At 41.8% G+C, this 17,579-nt stretch overlaps 1 protein-coding gene and 2 long non-coding RNA genes across 3 annotated transcripts in view; 1 reads left to right on the forward strand and 2 right to left on the reverse strand.

Moving 5' to 3' along the window:
- Nucleotides 1-5,699, reverse strand: part of LOC146543499 (uncharacterized) — a 45,041-nt gene extending 39,342 nt beyond the window's left edge. Inside the window, exon 1 of the long non-coding RNA XR_014886060.1 lies at nucleotides 4,671-5,699. This is a non-coding gene — a long non-coding RNA (uncharacterized LOC146543499). The remainder of the gene's footprint in view (nucleotides 1-4,670) is intronic.
- Nucleotides 5,700-5,861: 162 nt separating this feature from the next.
- Nucleotides 5,862-17,579, forward strand: part of CDYL2 (chromodomain Y like 2) — a 56,519-nt gene continuing 44,801 nt past the window's right edge. The window contains exon 1 of the mRNA XM_085234729.1: nucleotides 5,862-6,145. Coding sequence (XP_085090855.1) covers nucleotides 6,122-6,145 — 24 coding nt within the window. The 5' untranslated portion in view covers nucleotides 5,862-6,121. The remainder of the gene's footprint in view (nucleotides 6,146-17,579) is intronic.
- Nucleotides 6,288-16,038, reverse strand: LOC146543500 (uncharacterized). Its single transcript, XR_014886058.1, has 3 exons — nucleotides 15,798-16,038; nucleotides 13,293-13,436; nucleotides 6,288-13,210 (listed from the first exon to the last, which is right to left on the reverse strand). It is a non-coding gene; the product is annotated as an uncharacterized LOC146543500 (long non-coding RNA).

Here is a 17,579-nt window from a genome sequence, read left to right on the forward strand (position 1 = left end):
CCATGCTTTTCAGTAGTCAGAAAGGTAGCAGATCTTTCTGTTATAAAAGGAATGTTTTGGCACCTTTCTATTATCCATGACAACATGTCAGGTGGAAGAGAGCTGCATTTGCAAACAGAGGAAGCAGAACATGGAAAGATGTTATTTTTGGTGTCATTGGGAGATAACTGGCAAAGAACCAATGTGTTCAGGCAGAGACAAAGCTATCTTAATTTTCAGCATAAGAAAAGACAAAACAATGATTAGTTTCAATCCTTGTTGCCAGACTTGTTTCCATAAAATAGATTGTGAATGATACAACAGGATAGTGAGAGGAAGCAGAAAAGGAGAGACGAATGGCTGTGGAAGACAGCAAAAATGAGAGAAATCAAAAGAACACTTCCATTTGGTTTTTTGAATGAGGTCCTACATAAGCATTTATGTTGCAGAAGTGTGTGTTCTGCTAAAGAATGCTCTGCAATGGCCATCATCTGGCTGTAACAATAATTCACGGAAAACACAGCTTTGCTGACTCACACCAGAAACCAATTCTGAACTACTTCTATCTGATAAGTCTTACTCACTATCAGGTTTTCTTCTTGCTCTTTTCAGTGACTGCTGTTAACAGAATGCTGCTTGTGCTCGTTTAGGGAAACACTGTTTTGACAGCGAAGTCTCCTCTAGCAGAGTAATTTCTGTACTTGCCTTTTTTCCTGACATGTCTATACACTATCTCTGCTTCCACCTCCTGTGACACACCATTCCATGCTTTAATTTTTAAGGTAACTTCTTCTCCATCTCTTGCTCTCACATGATGCCAATCTGTTAAACCTATTGCAATGAGTTCTCACACCTGCATGGAAATCTGTTAAAAATCAACAGATCACATGCATCAGCTCAAAGAATCGGGGAACAAACTACACCTCATATGATTTCCCATTGAAAGCAAACGACAAGCAACTAGGTGCTAAGCAATGGGACTTTCTTGTGCTCTACGTCCGATAGACAATGACAACTATGCACAATTACACCATATGGATTCCTTAGTGAAGTATTAACCATAATAAATATTTTGTCTTCTGCACATTTTAGCTGGTATCCATTTTCCCATACGCTCCTGGTCAAAGTTTCATTTTTCTCCCTTTCCAGAATGAGGCAATATTATATTGGTCATACTTAATAAAATAGAACATAATCTGTTTCATTTGTGGGAAGCAAAGATGGTTTTTTGAAACACCCATTATTAAATATACTTTCAACATTAGAAAGGTTCTAATCAGAAATATTTGCTGTACACTAACAAATAAACATCACTTTGTTTCTAAATATTATTGTTTCATTACACTGTGGTATTTCAGATTCTGTTTCAAATGTTTCCTCTTGATGATAGGTAATTGTACGTTACAAGCTCCAAAGAAGGGTTTGGAGGAGGACATTAATTTAGCATCAAAATCAAACGATCACAGCATGGCACGGCGCAAAATTTATTGGGCTTTTCCCAAGTTTACTTCCTCTTGTCGCTAAATATGTAAATCAATCATTAAAAAAAAACAAAACTGGTGCCCTCCTATTTTCATGTTCATCAATTTCCTTATTTTTAGTTACTAGCTCTATGGTAGGGACTTCCTCATCCAGTTTGGCAACTCCTACCTGACCTCCTACTACTCCTACCTGACCTCATTTCTCTGACAATTTCCTGACAGCCTCCCTGGGATATGTCAGCTCTCTCTCAGACCAAAATGTACACAGCCATCAAGATACCAAACTCTAGGAAACCCCTCACCCAGCCAGAACAGAGACATCACAAGCGATCCTCCTCTTCCTGCTCATCATTTCCTGTCAGATCTTCCTTCATGAACTCACTAGAACACTTCCTTTAATTTTTTACCTTGACCGACAATTTTTCATGTTCTGGTCATCCTCCCTTCTTTGGTTGGAGATAGTCATTGCGTCATTGTGTTACTTTACTCCCTGCTCCACTTCCACTTGCTACAATATTCCTTTTTGCCACGCTTTCCCACAGCTTCCCACCCCCCTACGCACAGACAAGGTTTCACACAGGTTTCTCTTTGCTTTCTCCTCTGGTTCCTCAGCCTTCTCCTCCATCCTCTCATCCACACCTCATTTTCACCTTTCATTTAATTTTAATATCTCCCTGCCATCTAACACAGGAATTCCCTCAATTCCTTCATGTACCAAATTATTCTCTCCCACCATTTAGCTTCCTCTTGAAGACACAATGCAGTTCTTTGCAGCAATTTCTCATGGAGCTTGCTGCCAAAATGCACTATTAGACTGTACTCTCCTTGGGGGAAGTGCATTATTGACTGTGCAATACCTACACTATTTGCATAGCACTGGACAGACTGACTAAACGATCAATAACAAATCAATGGCACAGCTACGACAACAGTATTTTAGCTTTCTGAAATAAAATAGTTTCATTTTTAACTTCATTCAGTTCAAGAGATAATTCTTGTAATTAAAGTAGTGGACACCAGAGCATCCACCAAACAAAAACAAGTGTTCAAATGTGACGTATCTCACTTGGAATGTCTCCTTTGCTTGCATTACTCTCCTGGGATGAGAAACAGAAGAAGGCGGTGAGACAATAAGAATAATGAATAATCACATATTTAGCAAAAACATTCAATTTAGATTTTGTAATTTGTACAAAAATCTGGATTTTGCAGTAATTTCAGTTCAGAGTAAGGATACTGATATTTAAAGACAATTAAAATTGGTGAATCTTTATTTACAGAAAATCTCTCAACATAAACATTTTTCAAAAAATAGGTAATAAAAACTGAACTGTTTCTATTTTTCCCAAAAGACTCCAAAAGAGATGCTGCATAACCTGACAAGTTACTTTACAGACCTGCTGGACAAATGAAAGTCAGCTGGGTTTTTTAAAACTTAAAATCTTGTCTTCCACAGAATGGCTAGGAAATACGCTGAAACCACAATCAACTTTTCCTGTGGTTGACAATTGCAAAAGCCCTCCTTCTGCTCCTCACTATTGACTCACACACCACTGCATCCCAAGAGACTGTGTACTCTAAAACAAGGAATGAGTAATCAGGAAAAAGATGTTTCCCCTCTTCAAAGTATTTACTAAAGCATTCATCTTTTCAAAACTTCCAAATTAATATTTGTTTGGGTTGTAAATCTCAAGGCAACAATATTGACAGCGTTCATGTAATCTAAACACATATAATGTAAATACACCTTTGGAAATACAGAACAGCTCACGGATATTCCAACATGGCCAAGGTTGGATTTCTCATTTTAGTTGTCTGAGAGCAGAATAACACCAAAGACCAGAAAGAAATGTCTGATTATTAGACTTGCCTTGAAAGAGAAGACACGCATTCTTGGATGGGACATTTTTAACCTATTCAAGGCATCTTTTCAGTGAGTTGATACGACAAGGATTGGCAACAATATCAGAAAAGGGATATTGAAGAGTACACCTAAAAATGACTCACTGGGTTTGACTGCCATTTTCTTCACTGCTGAAGAAAGCAGCAAAACAGTAGGTGGAACAAAACAGATTTTGAAGAGAAATATATTAAAATGCCTACTTATCAAAGAAATATATTGTTCAACAAGGACTGTAAAGAAGTGATTTGATACTGTAAACAATAAAGCTCAGCTTACTGTAAGACAAAGAAATGGATTTATCAAGGAGAAACCATGGGGTGTGATTATTAAGTAATGCAATTCTTGGGAATTAAGAAAATTTTGCTGCATTAATTCCTAAAACTGCTGAAGGCATGCGTACTTTATAGTATTTCTTAATCCATTCAACATCTTCCTCTCTAAATATAAAATCTCAAAAATCCAAATATTGCCGGTAATCAGATAAAAACCCTGCAGTTACTTCAGTTAAGAAAAAAAATGGCTTTGTTTTCCATAAGCAGAGTTGCCTGTCCTTAGGAATTCAACATTATCGCACCATCTAGCAGACCACATGAACCATAAATGTCTTTAAGCTCCAAACTACTATAAGATAGTTTTTATTGAACTGTAAGTCAATACTAAACTGGTTAGCTGGCAAGTTCATAATCATCAGAGGTAATATTCACAGTAGAGGAGATTGGGTCAATCAAGACCTGTATGTGCATGTGTTATTTCCTACTTTCATGATAAAAAGTGACAACATTCTAAATATCCAATATCAATATTTCAAATAAGGACCCTCTCAGTTGGAAGAGTCTTTGTCTTTACCCCACTTACAACTTGCTGGAATTTAGAGTTGTAAATGAAATTTCACAAATAATTCAGCGCTCCCCAGCAATATTTATTAACCATACTGGGACTTACTGTATTACACTCAATAACCTGCTCCAATCCACACTCAGATGATAGTGTGGACTGTGCCAAGTCTCACATTAATGTGATGTGCAGTGCTACACAAAGGGCTGAACTCAAAAGATGAAAAATGACAATAAAATGAAGATGAACAAAAGCCTCAACTACAGCAAAGGTAGAGAGCACAGCATTGAGCATCGTTCCCAAAGCAATGACTGCTAGCTATGTGTTGGCAGCAGGGTGAAAACATGGAGTTAAAAGCCACTAACTATGAGAGGAGGACTGCCATGAAGGCAAGATGGGAAGAGCTGATCTGAGCAAAGCCTGAGTCCCTCCATGACAAGAAAGTTAATGCTGAGGGGATGCTCGCACTTTACCTGGAGGAAGAACTCCTTCACAGCATACAGCCACAAAGCTTCTTGAGAAACCTCCACAAAAATGGAGTGCAGCAGCCATAGCACCCTGCGTGCCAGCTTCCATCTCCTCAAGACTCCACTATGGTGGAATGTGGAGCTTCTACTTGTGACTAGTGAATTTGGCCTAATTTATGGCCAAGTTGGTGAGGAGATTCCTCTTTAACTTGGAAAACCTAAAGAAAGAAGTACTCGATGGCAACGGTGGGTAATGGCTGTAGCGGCTGTGCAGCTGGCGAGAGGCTGGGAGCTTCTGGTCTTCCCCCATCCTGAGGGCGTGGTAGACCACCTCCATGCAGGGCCACTTGCTCATGAAGACCTCGTGTGGGCCAGGAGGATGCCAAGGGCCATGACGGAGCTGCGTGGGCAGCTCTGCTAAGGCTCTGCAATGGGATGGCGTCTCTAAGGAGTGAGCCCAGTAGGTTCTAAAATGGCGGCAGCCGCCAGTGTCAGATATGTCTCAACGGGAGCTGGTTGCCCAGCACCTCAGCACGAAGACCAAGCTGTGGGAGGTCAGTGGCTTCCATTTCCTGGAGAGGGCTGGCTAATTTGCAAAATGGCTGCAAGAGAGCAGGAGAGGCTTCTCCTCACACTGTGAAGGATGGGTGCCAGTGGGGACGAAAAGGGCTGCGAACCCCTCCATCCTCCTCAGGATGCACCACTCGAGGGACTCTCGGGAGCGGCCCCACCACCTTCATTTCCTCGGCGATGGCCACGGGGCGGGTGGGGTGGCCATGCGGCGCCGAGGGGGCGGGAAGGTGCCCGCCAGGGCCGCCCGAGGCCGGCGGAGAGCAGCCGGCCCCGCGCAACGCGCGCCGTGACCTTGGGCGGGCGGCGCGCGGCCCTCCGCGGGCCCAACCCTCCCGCGCGGCCTCTCCTCGTCCCCCGCCCCTTTTATTTATATGTTATTTATTTATTTATTTCGGCCGGGGAAAGAGTTTGAAGTGCGAGAAGGGAGGCGGGGGGGGCTGTGAAGGAAAGAGGTGGGGGGGGAGGGAAGAGGGAAGAGGGAGAAGAGAAAGAAAAAGAGGAGGCCGCCCTCCGTACGGCCCCGGGACTTTCCCTGCCGGAGGGCGCAGGGGCGAGCCGTCCCGGTGCCCGCGGGCGAGGCGGGTGGCGGCCGGCGAGGAGGAGGAGGAGCAGCGGGGGGGGGGCGCCGGCCCCGCCGCCGCCGCGGGGGAGACGCGGCTCTCGGCGCTGTGCGCCCAAGCTGCTGCTGGTTACGCCAGCCCCGCCGCCTGCCTCTCTGCCTCTCCTCGCCTCTGATTCTGCGCACAGCCAGCCCCGAAGCCTGTCATTCTGCAAAACACAGTTTACTCAACAGAGAGAGCGAGCGGGAGAGGTGGAGAGAGAGAGAGAGAGAGAGAGGGAGGGAGAGAGACGGCGCGGAGAGGAGCCCAGTCCCGCAACCCAGCATGGCTTCGGGGGACCTTTACGAGGTAGCGGGGGCCGCGGGGCGGGGGGGCGCCGGCCGGGGTGCCGCGGAGGGCAGCGCCGGGAGCCGCTCCCGGAGCCCTCGTAGTTGCGAAGAGCGGAGGAAATCGCCGAGGGAAGGGCTGGGGTGGGGGGAAAGGGCTGGCGTGTGCGCTGGGGGGGGGCAGGGAGGGATGGAGCTGCTCCCTCCCTTCCCTCTGCCTCTCTTTCTCTTTCTCTCTCTCGACTTTCCATCGGGCTCGATCTTAGCAGGCCTTGCGAGGGAGAAGGAGGAAGGAGTGAAGGAGAGCGAGAGTTAGCGGTAGGATGGGGAGGCGATCGCGGTGTGACGAGCTCGGAGAGTGGAGAAAGTCCAGGTAAAGTCACGGGCGCTCTGGACGTGCTGAATGTGCAGATTAGTGCGAAAAAATGCGCCGTAGCGCTGCCGGCGGGCGCAGGGATGGAGGCGGCTCTGCGCCCGCTGTGCAAAGTGCAGGAGCCGGCGCCAGGTTGCTTCACCTCGCGCCCGGGGTGCTGCGGGGGTGGCGGGGGCGGCGGCGGGCCGGGCCGAGCGGAGCGGAGCGGCCCCGCGGCGGGTTCCGAAGTTTGGCGGCGGCGACGGCTTTGCCCCGGCCGGGGTGCGAGGTGGGGCGGGAGGGAGAGAGGCGTCGAGCCGGCCCCGGCCCCCCGCTGCACGGCGAGGCTGCGGGGTGCGGGGAGAGCGAGAGGGAGCTGGAGGGCGGCCCCGGCCAAAATCCGACCTCGGGCACCCGGTTCTGGTGCCCGAACTGAGGACGACTGGTGGACATTCGCACCGTGCCAGAGAAGAAGGGGGGAAAATAGAAATTAAAAATGAGAACAACTGGACACGAGTGTTTCGGGCACACAGCTCCAGTCAATGGAACCGGGGTGGAACTCTGCCACCAAAGACAAACAAAAATCCTGGATGTCCGACAGCAGTTCTTGGCGTGGAGCACCTCACCAGGCTTTTTTCCTGGTGAAATGTTTCCTGGTGAAGCGGCCGTTTGTGCGGTGCTTGTCTGGAGCCCGCAGATTTGGGCAGAGGCAGAAGCGACTGCCTTCCAGTTGGGTCTGCACAGCGGTGATAGGGGACCGCTCCGCCATCTGTGTGCTTGGGTGTGGAACCTCCGCCGTGGTGGAGGCAGTTGGACTTGCTCTGTTTGGTGATCTGGTGTAGATTCTTTAGTGCAAGAGTGGAAGGATCTGGCAGGTTCCACACAGGCGTTTTTTACTTTGTCGTGGTCTTTCGAACTCCCTGACAAAGGTTGTAGTTATGGGATGACACTGCTCTATCAGGACTGTATTTTACTGAGTGGGATGCAGACCTTTGAAGCAAAAAGCACTTACGCTCTCCTAAGTGGCGTTAAATGATCAGAAACACGCAATGATTTGAATAGTATCATTGACCTTTTCCCCACCATTTTGCAGTATCTGTCACACTACTTTGTAATTTTAAGGCTATCGCGTATCAGCTGTATCACTGTTGTGACTCTGGTGGAGCCGGTGGAAGTTCTGTGAAGAACATCTTTGACCCAAAAAACTCAGCGATAAAATTTTGTATTTGTAACTTCTGGGATGCTTGGAGAACCTTTGCCTTCTCTTGTCTATGTTTTCCACACACATTTGGATTAGTTCTGAAAAGAAATAAAGCCAGTGCCTCTTGGGTTAATAGTAGCTGTGCTGGTTCAGCTCCTACTCATTACTTAAAAATTCTGCTCCTTTTTATGATTTTTTTTCTTGTGTTATTATAAGATGATGGCATTTGGTGGTTGGATGTGGGCTGTGCATTGAGCACTACTGGCAAAGAAGTGACACTGCTCAGATAGTAACCCGGCATGGATGTTGTTCTGAGAAGGCAGGCTTACAAGCCAAGCTGCCATCAGTCTAACGCCCGGCCACTTTGTAGGCGTTCGTACAGAAAAATGTGAATTGTTGGTCTTATGGTTCAAAACCTCTGAATCACTTCCCTTCTTTGTTGTGAAGTGCTTTTGCTTATTGTGGAATATGATAGAATTGTATCCATCATAACAGGTAAGTGGAAGTCTGGCTATTTATTTCTTGTTTGAGGCATTTGGAATACCATCTGCAGCTGGCCATGGTGTAAAATCTTCTGCTATATGTCCAGCACGTGGGGGAAAGCATGTTGGACTTAAGTTGTCAATCCAGCTACATTTTGCTTCTCCATGAAGTTCTCCATGACTAAGGTCAGAAGAAATATCAAGTCAATGAGTTTGTATGTCTGTAGGCAGTAGGTTTGCAGATGGCAATTTTATTTAAAAAATGATTCTGCACAGGCTTCCTTGTTCCTTCCTGCGTATTTATTCCATTGGTTCATTTTTATTTTTATTTTTTTACTGTTCTGTTATTTCAAAAGACTTTTTACTCTTCTAAAATTAAAGGTAAATTCAATGACTATCTTTATATATAAAGCAGTGTAAGACCTCAGCCAAAATAACCTCAGTGTTTGGTTAACTGGGTGCCATTTTCTAGTTAAAAGCAGCATCTAATCACCAGGAATTCCTGCTCTTATATTTCTTTTAGAACCATATATACAGTTGCCAGTTCAATCTAGAAGCTCAAGAACACTCATGAGGAATTCTGTTTACTGGTAGTCAGTTCTAGATTTGTGTATCAGAACCAAGACACTTCACATCAAAAGATTACGTTATATGTTCAGAGATAGATATTTGTTTCGAAGTTTTTAAGTAAATATATTATTTATTTCCTGCTAACAGTAAGGAAAGTGGATGTACTCCAGTGCAACTTCCAGGCTTCATAAAATATTAGTCTTGCTTTGCTTGACTTCCACATGCTTATGACTTGAAGCTTTTCTGAGTGAGTAAGAGTCATGGAATATTCCTTTTTTCCTTATAAAAGGTGACCTGTTAAATATTTAAGAGCTACATTGCATATTCCTTAGAAGTAACAAACTAAAAATAAAGGACTAACAAAAGGGTATTTGTTCACAATGGCCTTCAGTAAGACAGCCTTATTTTGCTTTATGATTCAAATATATTGTTGGATGTGTAGGTGGGAAATGCTATTAATTTTGGCAACAAACATCCCAAACAAAAATCCCAAAATTGTTGATTTGCATTAAAATTATTATCAATGATTTGAAGCAAAGTAATATTTTGTATTCTCCATCTTGAATTTAGTTCCCACATTACCTTAATCCAAATAGTTCTCTCAGAAGGGCTCTGGCATTAGAAGTGTACGAGACAGCTTTACAGGAAAAAAGGATCAATACAAACAGCACACCTAACTTTCTTTCCTAACACAGCATCTCCTTTAGTGCCATAAAATTCCATTTTATTGATTAATATAATCAGTTAATCGGTATCATGGAGATGCTAATGAAGCGGACTTTGATACCTCCTCTTATCTAAAATTTTGGGATTTTATATATAATATACTGTTAAACATTCAGGGACAACAATGTTGAAATCTGAAGTCTTTAACATTGTGTCAGGTTATATTACAACACTGAGTGATCTAAGGATGATAGCTCAGTCTCTGAATGGGACTGCCATATGCATACATTTCTGGATCACAGTAATAAAATCACTTTTTAAACTGAACAGTTTTGCCATTGAAGCATTGCTCAATTTGGGAAAGTGGCACTTTAAAAAAACAGCATCTTAATGAAATGATACAATGCCCATTGATAGGAGGCTTGTCCACCTTAGTGACAGGTATCAATTAAATCATAGTCTGTTTATGCAGCTGTGTAAGAATGAGCTGTCATTTATTTTAGGTGATGTGATCCACTAGAAAGATAATATATTTCTAGATGCGTTGCAACATCTCTCAATTTTAACTGCACTCGAGTACCAGCAAAGTCAGAACTTGAAGATAATAATGGCACCAGTTGGCCTGCTGAAGCCTCACTGCATGTGGAGACATGCAATTCAGAGAGAGCACCACCGAGCTTTTGGGTGTGAGGTTTGATCTGCAGATGTAGAGTTTTGAAATAATCCTTCCGCCCCCCCAAAGTGAGGCTTACAGATGCAGGCTTTTGAGCACTGTTTTCCATCTTACTTCTCTTTCGTGGAATTAATTTTTAGAGAAGATACATACTTAAACATGCTGATTGAACTCTACTGGAAAGCAAAGTATTTTTAAAGTATTTCAAACATATCTTCCATGGCAGAGGAGACTTGCAAGAAGACATTATTTCCCAACTTAAATCAACTTCTTCAATGACAAAATCCCATGCTAAAGAACCAAGACAGATTTCACAAGCAGAAAATGGTGACTTGACCTGGGATCTGGGGGATGGAGAACAGCATTAAGCTGTTGTGCTATGGAACTGAAAGCCATGGTTGCAATGCTTACTTCACTAATACTGGGTTTAATCCTGCCAGCCAAGCATTTGGTTGCAGAAAAGCTTTACTAACAAGTATTTTGAAAGATCAGCTGTTTACTATACGTTATCATTGAATTATTATCAAAATCAGTTCTTAGAAGACAGTTGTACCCAAAATAAGGTAGCATGTAAGCATGTTATTTGCTGTCCATAGAAACCTTAATGCCTGATGAAGGCAGACAGTATTCTTTAACCACAGACTGGGCAATCATCTGGATAATGGATTAAACTGAGAAATAACACCAATGGAGTAGTAGTTAGACTGTAGTGCCTTCTGCACGCTCACAGTTCTCTAAATTAAAGATACCAAGTGAGTTTCAATAGCATATAGCAATTGCTGGATAACTCCAGCAATTTTTGTTACCTGACTAAGAAATTCCAGCATCAGCTGCATATAAACCATTACAATGCACATAATGATTGTCCTGTTTACCTACAACGTCACTGCTGCTATTACTCCAACTTCCTCATTACATTGTAGACTGCTTGGCATATTTTGGAATGCTAAAAACCAATTAATTGCTTATGCATATTCTAGTTTTGTAACAAAGTGCATCATCTGGCTAGAGTATCGCTTAACTCAAGGTACAAGCCTACTCCTGCTTGGAAAGACTGCTGAAAATGTCTACCATGCTCAAAGGCCTGAACATGGGAAGTGAAGACTTTCCTCCCACCAAAGCCCTCACACTAAATTTGCTTCTCTTCATTTACCAGTTTTGGTCTTTATACCTAACAGATTAAAACACCACATTTTTTGTATTGCTTTCTGAATGATAAATAGTGTTTTATTGTGGCTTTGGTCTTCGGTTCAAAATTAATATCTGGCAACAAACTCATAGTTTAGTTATTGTTTCTGAAGGTTGCAATATTTAGAGAGAGACTAGTTTAAATAATAGCAGAATTTAAATGTGATCTAAATTGAAATAAATTGGCTTTTTTTTTTTTAATCAATGGAGTAATTGTGATGGCCAGCTATGCTCTAAATGGCATTTCTTTGTCCATTCATTTGACTTTTAGCAGTATTACAATTTCTTGGCTCTGTACATTTTCATCAGTGCAACCCCTTTTTGTTGTTCCTCCTTACTCATATTTTTCAAAAAAATTCTGTAGCACATTTTATAACACACATCTTAATATTGGTTTAAAAAAATAAAAAACCCACTTAGTCATTCCTAGAGTCTAAATTATTAGAACAACAGAATACATCGAATTTAACACCAACTATTTTCAATGTAGGCTCAATTTACATCTGTGCAAATGAAAATTTTCTGGTTTTGACAAAAGAAAAACAGTCTTTCTGGCCTGCTCAGTAACAGCATTGCACTCTGTGTATTATCAGAACTTCAGACTGGTAATATTGCGCAGCTGAAGGAAAACACACTTAAATCTCTTTTCTTCTATTGCATAGAGAATATAGATTTCAGTAGTCTCATTACCAGGCATAATGTAAAATATTGTTGGAAATCTGTTAGGTCTCTAAAAACTCTCTCAATAATTTGATACGTTGGAGTTGTGTAGGAAAACAATTATTCCTTTTGGCTTATCAAAGAAATTTGATTCTCACGGTATTGTAGCTTACTGATCATGCTGTTTACAACAAAGTACTAAATCAAAAGTATTGAAGCATCTGTCAGAAGTACACTTGGCTTTGAAAAAGATGAGTTGACCCACTTGGGTGTTGCTAAATTTCCCTTAATCACCCACAAAATTCACAGCCCATTCCTTCAGAAGGGCAAAAAAGGGACAGTGAGGACATCCTCTTCCATAAGGCACTTCACTAATTCAAATTTGTGGATTTTATTTGAAATCATCCTATTAAAATGTGTTCACTGACAGGGGCTCAGTACCTGAAAAAGGAATACAGGGGACTACAGACCACTCAGTCTATGAGCTCTGCTGTATGAGACTTAGTAGCACCTATAAAAAGGCATGGAATCAGCAGACACGTGTGAATGTATCGTGATTTGGAGAAGAGTTAACTTCTTTTTTAGAGGAAAGTCAGATCTTATGGAACGCTCAGAGTTAATGGACAAATGGATAGGAATGGCCATGGCTGCAGTGAGTGGATTTTTCAAAAAAAAAAAAAAAATCTCTTGATAGGATCCCATAGGAGCACCTTTATCATGAAACAGATCTGTGGTCCAGAAGGGTTGGTCATCTCTTGGCCAGCCAAGTTCACAGAGAGGAAGCAGTGACAGGCTGTTATGATAGAGTTTCCAAACCTCAATACTGGGACAATGTTGTACAGCAGAATCATCAGTTATTTGAAAATAACCATATTTATTACTGAACGTCTATAAATTATTATTAGCACTGTCAAGGGAAAGGTTGACAGTGAAGAGCTCAGTGACAGCAGCTGAAATTCAGTGTTTATAAATGCAAGCTAATGATGAAAGGAAAAGTAATCCTGGCTGCACATGCATGATGAGCCTGGATGCACAATGATGAGCCCTGAAGAAGCTGTGATTGTATCAGGAGATAGCCTGGAATCATTGTGAAGAGTTTTTGGATGTGTCTATGTTAGTATTTTAATTTGGATCAGGTGTGTGCTTTTTGAAGTGAATCTTCTCATCATCTCCATTTTCCACGCTTTAGTTTGCATCACAAAACAAGAGCAGGTGAAACTAAACCAGAAAAGGTGTTTCAGCTCTTAAGAGAAGTCTGGTCCATGGGACAAGAGTACTGCTTAGCAGAGGTCAACCTCAAAGAGAATTTGGGATATCACTAGAAAAGCAATTGAGAATGAAACAGAAGCCGATTGCTGCAATATCACTGCGGAATACCTTTCATGTTTGCTTTCATGCTGCAGTGTTGCATCCATTTCAAGAAAGGCATACAGGAGGTTGCAAAGGATGGAATGGCTTTCATTCAAAATAACATTTTGGTGATTTTCTGGCTAGCAGAAGTGATTGCGGGAGATATGAATGCTACAGGAAAAACAAATGGAGGATGATTAGTTAATTCAGTGATGAAAGCTATTTCTTATTGTGCAAGAAAAAGTATGCAACAAATGAAGCGATCAGGCAAACAGCTGAGACAAAGAACTACATCTTCACAGCATTTAAATCTTCAAATTCCTTGTTATAGGACATTGTGGAAGTTAAAGCTATAAATGGTTTCAAAGAACAGTAAAACAGCATCTTGGAGGATAGATCCTTTTCCACCTTGCAGTAGAAGGAAATCCTTAAACTGCTAATTATCTGAAAGGAAAAGCAAGGGCAGCACTTACTCTATAGATTCTATTTTCCTAGGTACCCAATACTAATTTCTATTAGAACATAGTAAAACCTGAGCTAGATGGACTTTCAGTCTGACCTTGTATGGCAGTTCTTAGCTTTGTACATACCACAGTCGTTAAACAAACATAAGTATCGATTAAGACGTTGCTGCAGTCTGCAGAGATCACAAACATACATGCCTTACAAGTTGTATTCTGTATCTAATTGCTAATCATTGCTAATTAGTATCCTTGCAAATTAAAGGACAAATTGTAATAGTGGGTCACTCTCCAAAGCATAAAAGTCCATTTCGGATTTAGAGACCTCTCCATTCGGAATTCCAGCAAGATGCAACATGTGGAAGACGCAAAGAAAAGACCAGAAGAATGGAGGAGGTGATGAAGTAACAACAAAACAAACACATGTAGTAAGAGTGAAGCTTTGGCTCACTGCCACAGTTCTGTCTAATAGATAAGGTAAAAGGGAGAAGGATATAGTAGAAAGCATCTGAGTAAATGCATGCAATGGGGCAGTTTCTTGAGGCACTATTATATATAAATTTAATTAATAAAAATAGCTTTCACTTCTATAGAAAAAAAAGTTCAGCATCAAAACTTTTTGGATGGCCTTCCTAGGCTTCCTCAATACTGTACAGGATTGTTAATACATGTTTATCAATCTTTAAGGGCTTCTGAGAATATAAAAAGCCACTAACTCCTGACAGACACGTGAAGTTGCTACTGTAGTGTGTTTGTTTTTTCAGCAATGGTGATTACTAACAGAAACAGCCCAGTTTCTAACTGACCAGCTCAACTTGTTATATTCTTTGAGACATACAAAAATGAACTTATTTGTCATCACTTTGCACTCACTGCAATGAGTATTGGTGTTTTAAGCTGTTCACAGATGTCAAGGTAACTACAAAGGGGACTGCATTACTTTTGTATCTTGTTGTTCCTCATAATAAGGGAATTACAAAATAGAATGTGACATTATATTGTTTGTTTTTCTTTTTTTTAAATAATCTTCTGTAATATTGGCTTGACTATGATAATCGACTTCCTTTGAAATCTTATGCAGTTGAAATTTGTTCTAATAATATTTTTAAAGTTATTTTCCTTTTTAGAGAAGGGACTATTACAAAACAAAATTACATTAATACATCTGATGAATTTGTCTTTTTGTAATGGGTTATCAGGCGTTTTAGCACAGGAGAGGTGCTGGGAAATTTCTACTAAATACAGCTCACATGGAAAAAAGATGCACAATAATGAATTTTGAAACATTTGAAATGCAAATGTGTTGATCACAAAGTTTTTTGGTGATTACTCTCAGGAAGGAATGATCGAGTCCAGTACAGCAATGAATGCTCAGATTCAGGAGAAACACCAAGAGAAAGTTGCCTTTGGATGAAAAGTAGTTGAAATTGCCTCTAAGCAGAGGAAGCAACCATCTTCTAGATTCACTAACAGTATGACAACAATATGGCTTTAAATTAAATAGGAATGTAACTCATTAAAACCCATATAGGGAAGAAAATGGAGACATTCTGGATCACAAATTAAGTACTTGGAATTATGCTTAGGGACTGCAGTGTTTCCACATGGCTCCAGGGAAAATAACCTGAAGTCCTTGAAGGAATAAATAATGGTGCTCATGACTGATAAGGGACAATACCGTTTTGCTGCAGTAATTGCAGACTAGATTGTAACAGAGTTTAGGTGCACAAACTTAAGTTTGTCACACTCCCAAAATGTGAGAAGTTGAAAAGCAACTCTTGTGTAATTGCACTTTACCACTGGCTGCTAATTTTCTTCTACACAGAAATATCAAAACTGATGTACTGTAACAGTCAGAAAAGGTGACTGAGGAGCACCCCAGAAAAAGCTGTGTCTGATAATGTAGCTTTATGTATACAGAGTAAATGGCACTGCAGTGCCATAATGCAATGAAAAGTGCAGCAATGATAGAGTAACAAAACCCTAGGCTGCAGCAAGTGACAACATGCTCAAACACAGCAGCCAGAGACACACAAACAAAGGAGAGGAAACGAAAAAAAAATCTGCTTACTTATAGAAGGTCTCAGATAGGCAGCTTTCCCCAGCAAGATGTGCTTGCCTCCACTGCCAACCCTTAAATGAGGGCTGGGAAGGGGTGGATCCTGGCTCCAGCTCCTCCGGTCACTCAGGTGCATCGCATACACCTGAGCTCCCCTGGGTTGGCCCTGCCTTCCCACCAGTCACTTCTCACTAGGTGGTCGCAGCCCACCAGCTGTGACTTAGCATTTCCTCTACAGGAACCTTTTACTTTACACCCACAGGAGCCTTCAAGTTTCCTATTAAAATACAAACAGTAATTTCCCTGGCTAGCTTTTATGCCCCTCTCCAGCAACAATCTGACTGCTCCTGCTGCCACCTTCCCCGCTGCCTTCCACCATGGTGGATGACTTCTGCTGCCTCTCTGTGCACTGGCATGCATTTGCATTGGATGAGTGATTAAAGCAGGAGTGCCAAGGTAACCCTGTCATCTCTCCCTGCTGACTAAAGTCTTTGCAAACAATATGGTGCATGACATTTATCAAGATAATAGGGATTCCAAGCTCCAAGGACAACACTCTTTTTTTGTGTGTTTTTTTTTTTAAGCATCGCAATCTTTGCATAATTATTCTTTCATCAATCTTTCACTACCCTGAAAGAACGCACTGGAGAACCTCATGGCTCAACCTGTGGACTGCCTGTTGTGGCTTATAGTAATGAACTGCTGTTCTTACAGCCTCAGAAAGCTTCAAGTTGTTGCTAGCAGAATTGATGGAAGACTTCTTCCAGGAAGTTGCTTCTACCAACTGAATAACGTGTCCCCTTGCTTGGTCATGAGTCATACAAGAGATGCTCGTTCTTTTTCCTGCACTGTTTGACCATCAACACTTTAGCTTTCTGACATGATATGACTTACAGCATTTTCAATGAGTGCTGGTGGTAGAAAATTTCTCACTCTTGGAAGTGGTCTCAAACACTGAAGTGTGTGCGTGGCTACCACTTATAGACAGGCTGCAGTGGGCTGTGATTTGAATTGTTCTGCAACTGCACTGCTGTTATTTTTTTGTGCTTCATTTGCTCATAACAAATACCACTGACAACCTGCTGCGCCTAGAAGAAAAAAGGCACGTTTTTTAGTGTGAACTGGACCTTCCATTTTTACCACAAGTGATGCAGTTTTTCTCCTCTGCTATTAACTGCTGTTCTTGAAGTCTAGCTAGTATACAGGAAAAGAAGTTCTGTTTACAGATAAATTACAATGTGCAAGCAACTCTTTTACTTTAGATATGCAATCCCCATTGCTCTTGTATCTTAGCATATACCCTTTGATTTTCTGCGGTCTGTCTCAAGATTATGCCCACAGTACAGTATACAAACCAAGGAGGAAGTTCTTAAATGCCATTTTATCCCTAGGCTATAAGACAGAATTCCTTAGGTGATCAATATGATTTCTAGCTTAACGTAAGCCTACTGTACAATTTCTAGATTCCCATGTTAATTCTAGGTTTTAGTGCAGCTCAGAAGAGCTCTAACAGAACTTTATATCTTTTACATCCAGCTGTTATTCCTCCTGTAACCACCCAAAGATCACCAGTCCAAGAGCACAAGCATCTCTGGTAATAGTGAGCTGCAGTTGATCTTGCAAAGTGCAGTTATACACCAAGTGTATCATGTATTGCTGAGAATCACAAAGATGTGTTTTGGACATGTATTTAGATGCATATGCGAACAGGCAGCAAGGGGATATACTGGATATTTGGTATTTGATGCATCACTCATTCAAGATGTGGAAGGTACTTGAGGGGTAAGGCTCAGG

This window comes from Meleagris gallopavo, chromosome 13 (assembly GCF_905368555.1).
Source record: "Meleagris gallopavo chromosome 13, MGAL_WU_HG_1.1, whole genome shotgun sequence".
Lineage (NCBI taxonomy): Eukaryota > Metazoa > Chordata > Aves > Galliformes > Phasianidae > Meleagris > Meleagris gallopavo.